Source organism: Uloborus diversus, chromosome 1 (assembly GCF_026930045.1).
Source record: "Uloborus diversus isolate 005 chromosome 1, Udiv.v.3.1, whole genome shotgun sequence".
In the NCBI taxonomy this organism is placed as follows: domain Eukaryota; kingdom Metazoa; phylum Arthropoda; class Arachnida; order Araneae; family Uloboridae; genus Uloborus; species Uloborus diversus.
The window spans coordinates 228583340-228588117 of NC_072731.1; the positions used below are offsets into that span (position 1 = coordinate 228583340).

At 35.5% G+C, this 4778-nt stretch overlaps 1 protein-coding gene across 1 annotated transcript; it reads left to right on the forward strand.

Moving 5' to 3' along the window:
* The first annotated feature begins 286 nt into the window (after positions 1-286).
* On the forward strand, positions 287-2280 carry LOC129234198 (protein mab-21-like). The gene has a single exon (XM_054868118.1). The coding sequence runs from the start codon at positions 513-515 to the stop codon at positions 1617-1619; it is 1107 nt and encodes a 368-aa protein (XP_054724093.1). The 5' UTR covers positions 287-512; the 3' UTR covers positions 1620-2280.
* The last annotated feature ends 2498 nt before the right edge of the window (positions 2281-4778 follow it).

Consider the following 4778-nt stretch of genomic DNA (forward strand, 5'->3'; position numbering starts at 1 on the left):
CGCGTTTTATTTATTTGAGGCCCATAGAAGCGGAGGAGGTCGTGGACCCTTCGCTGGCCTACGATCCAATGGCGACGCGCACGAGGGATTCCGTAATGACTCTGGCCGTGAATGCTGGCGGTTGGACGAAAGGGAGACCGAGGGGCGTGAACATACTACCGAGGAGCATGCCGACGGTTGTTCGCGTTCCGAACGGGCACCGCCTCTGAATCCACGCTCTCTCCCCCCCCCTCCTCCACATTGCAGAGCGCTTGCGCAAGTGCCTTACTCTCCCTTCTCCAGAAAGCACAGCCTTGGACAATCTGTTTGGTCACCATCGCAAAAGACGCTCTGCGAAAAGCTCTCCAGAGAGCTTCGAAAGAGTTGACGTCAGCTGGTTTCTCGAGCAGTCGCTCTCTACTGCTCCGTTAGAGACTATATGAAACACAATCGACAGTAACTTTGTTACCGAAGCAGACAGAAGAGTAACTTTATTCTTAAAGTTACTAAAGAGGCAGGTTGAACACATCAATATGCTAGTACCATCCGACATGCTTGCCGCCCAATCAAGACTACTCTATCAGCTGAACAAGTTCTATGGAGAGAAGGTCCACAAACGTAAACAAAACATTGCCGAAGCAGTACGAGAGGTATGCAGGGTCGTCCAAGAAGTCCTAAAAGAGGTTGAAGCTCAAGAACCGAGGTTCATCTCTTCCCTCAACGACTGCAACGGGAGATATGAAGGCTTTGATGTCATTTCTCCCACTGAATTTGAAGTTGTGCTTTACCTGAACCAGATGGGCGTTTTCAATTTCGTCGACGACGGATCCCTGCCAGGATGTGCTGTGCTAAAGCTGAGTGATGGTCGAAAACGTTCCATGTCATTATGGGTTGAATTCATAACAGCATCCGGATACCTTTCGGCTCGCAAGATTCGATCGCGATTCCAAACGCTCGTAGCACAAGCCTGCGACAAGTGTAGCTACCGAGATCGAGTCAAGATGGTGTCTGACACCACAGAAGTCAAGTTGAGGATTCGAGAAAAATTTGTGGTGCAGATCACCCCAGCTTTCCGGTGCAGTGGGCTTTGGCCCCGAAGTGCAGCGCATTGGCCGATTCCGCCAATATCGAACATTTCGTGGCCACACCCAAATCTTGTTGCAGAAGTGAAAACCGAAGGATTCGATCTGTTGTCTAAAGAATGTGTAACGCTGCAAGGAAAGCAGTCTTCTATGGAGGGAGACGCTTGGGTGCTTAATTTCGGCGAAGCAGAGAACAGATTGCTACAAGGTGGTTGCAGAAGCAAGTGTCTCAGTATTCTCAGGACTCTGCGAGACCGTCACTTGGACTTACCGGGCAACCCCGTAACTAGCTATCACATGAAAACCCTGTTGTTGTACGAATGCGAAAAACACGCAAAAGAGGTGGAATGGGATGAAACCTGCCTCGGAGATCGATTGAATGGGATTTTACTCCAACTGATTTCCTGCTTGCAGTGTCGCCGGTGCCCTCACTACTTTCTCCCCCAATTGGATCTTTTCAAAGGCAAATCCGTTAGCTCGTTGGAGCATGCAGCCAAGAAATGCTGGAACCTTACTCGTTTGCTTCTAACAAACCAAAGATCGCTAGAAGAATTGTGAATCTAAATTTTATTTTCAATTGATTTCAAATACCCTCAAAAAATGAGACGAGTGTTTTAAAGACATGATATAGAAACTTTCGGGCTTCAATTGTTCATTAAAACTTTTCTTTTTCCTGGTTAGAATCAAAGACTGATAAAAGTAAAGATTAAAAAAATCCTACGAAGATAGAAAAAATATATGATCCAAATTTTCTGACTATTGCGATTTGAAAAATTACTAACTAAAAGTGAGAAAAGTCTGCATCATATAAGTAAAAGCCTCAACAATTTCAAGTAGACATATTAAAAAACTAAACATCTTCAAAACATTAGTGATGCTAGCACATGCTTCCATCTTTTTGTATCAGATAACAACTCTAGTATCAATATTGTCAAATCATAGAATATAACAATGAATTGTACCGACATGCAAAAAAGTTGGAATGATACAAAAACAGGTGTTATTTGTGCGAACTCTTGGATTTATGACTTTCCTCATTTTTGCTAGACTTTTAATCTGAACTAAATCTGTTATTAGAATTAGAACATGGTTTTAAACTGAAAAGAAGTCATGCAATACATTTGTTTTCCCAAGAGGCGAAAATGTACAGAATTATGTGTAGAGTATGTTTCAATATGTACAGAAATACAGGTAGATATGTAGTTTACATTGGTTTTCATTCTTTTTTTTTCCCTAGTGCAATTACTGTTTGTGATGAGAAATTCAAACATGCTGTCATCTCAGAGCAACAGTAAGACATCTAATCATAGGAATAACAGTAAGATATCCTATTGTTGCTCTGAGACGACGATATACTATTTGGTTTACAAACAAAATTTGGAAAGATAATAAATCAAATGAAAAATAATCAAAAAATGTGTTATTCCCACTTTAAAAACTTTGGGAAGATTTATAGCAAACCTTTTGAGGACCATTATGGAAGAAATGTGTCTCTTAATTAAAAAATTTATTTCATAGATTGTGAAACACACATAATATATAGATTATATTTTTCTTCGTGTTATTTAGACTTTAGAATCCTACAGCAAAAAATGAAAAGAAAAAAAAAATCAGTTTATTTTATTTATTTAATTACTTTTTTTGAAAACACTGCAAACTTATATATTCCACCGCAAATTATATGGTCCTCAAAGGGTTAAAAATCTAAATTTATCTATTTACAACTTGAAGCAATCTAAATATTCAATCTTGTTTCCAAAAATTATTGTAATTTGGTAATGGAAATTTCTTTAAACGTAATCAAAAAATATCAACTGATATTATAATACAATGAAAGAAATTAACTACCTTAGCTCACATTTTCAGGGGGGAAAAAAAGGCCTAACTATTTACTTGGGGCAATTACGGTTAACGAAAGTTGCCAAAAAGAAACCTTTTAACATTATGGTCACTTAAAAAATAAAAACACTGCCCAAAGCAAGAACCTTATTTGATTGTTTAGCAAGGATTAATTTCTGAGAAAAATTTTGGTTATGAAAATAAGTTAAACAAACTATTTCTCAAAAAAATATTTCGAGTTTAGCACAAAAACAATGGCAAATTTTCTATGTTTAGTTATTTTTAATATTATTGAGACTCCATTACTGCATCAGTAATCATATTTAAACCACACCATATACTTTTTAACATAACATCAGCATATAATCCTCATTGAATAAAATTATTTTATCAATATTTTAATCGACTAGATCAGAACTTTAGAAATTAGAACCAGATCGAATTAATCAGAAGTATTCTGTCTCAGTAATCTAATGAACACAAAAGAGCGATTGGAACCATTATGAGAAATAATTAAATGGGTCATTCTCCAGAAACGGTCATTTTCATCTCCTTGTTAATTTACAAATGTTTATGAATTATACATATTTTTAGGGGTTTAACTACTTTTCAGGATAGAGTTTAACAAGATCATTAAAAGTAAATTTTCTACATTTTATTTTAAACGTCTTTAATGTAAGTCTAAATTACCAAATGTCATTTCCTCACTAGTCCCCACTGTTAGTAAAAAAATAAGCACAAAATATTTCTAAGCCAAACAAACAATAATTCCCCTTTCTGTGTTTTTTATTCCAAAATGTTGAAGAATTTAGATAAAGAAATCATTCAAAATTAGTTCACGTAATTATTTTTAAGCTTGTTCCTAGCGGTTGGTGTCATTCCCACCCTCTCATAACAGTCAATTTCTTTCGCAGAATCGCAACGAAATAGAAATTCTTTGTAGCAAAAAGTGTAGTAATTTACAGTCGGTAACGCAGAAAAATATTGCAGTATATTTGCGTCTTTAATTTGTCGGATATGTTTACTTGGAGTCTATTTGAAAACATAAAACCAGATAAGGTTTTTTGCATCCGTCATTCCCTCACACCTGTTTTTATAGAAAAATAAAGTAAAGTAATGCATGAAAACTGAATAATCATCAGTTATTTCCTCGCTTGAGAATATTTTATGCGAAAAAATTCAAATTTCAGTTATAGGCATATCTAACAGAATTTTAATGAATTCGTCATTGCCTCACTAGTGAGGGAATGCGCTTACAATGCTGTGAGTGTATAATGCTATACAAAAATATTTTTGTTTTTCAGAAGCAATATTTTTTCCATACAGCCCTTACATATATGGATGCCTCAATTGCCAAATCGATTGACTCCCTTTTTAAAAAAAATCCACATTTCTGCTTCAATAGTGCTTTATCAATGCTTAGCATGTGAATATATGCATTAAATATAAATTCAGTACATTTTTGATCATGTGATGGCAGAAAATGTAACACGAGGGCCTATATACTCCTATGGATAACACCATCTTCTTCATCACTTTTCTTTTCTTTTAGTTTTATGGAGTTGGTTGATTTGGCGAAGGAAGCGTCCATATACATCTCTATAAAAGATTTCATCTGATTTCAAGCACTTTAATTTTTTTTTCTTTTTTTTTGAAACTCAAAATGACTTTGACCCAAATGAGCATGACCCAAATACGTACTATATTTGTGCTAAAAAGTAAAATTATAAACACAAACATACACAAATTAAGAAATTATTGTTTTTTTTTTTTTTTTGTTGATATGTGCTTTTAAATGCTAGTTATATTTGAGTATCATGTAATCATTTATCACAAAAGAAAAAGAAAAAAAAAAAAAAGACTCAAAATGGATTTTAA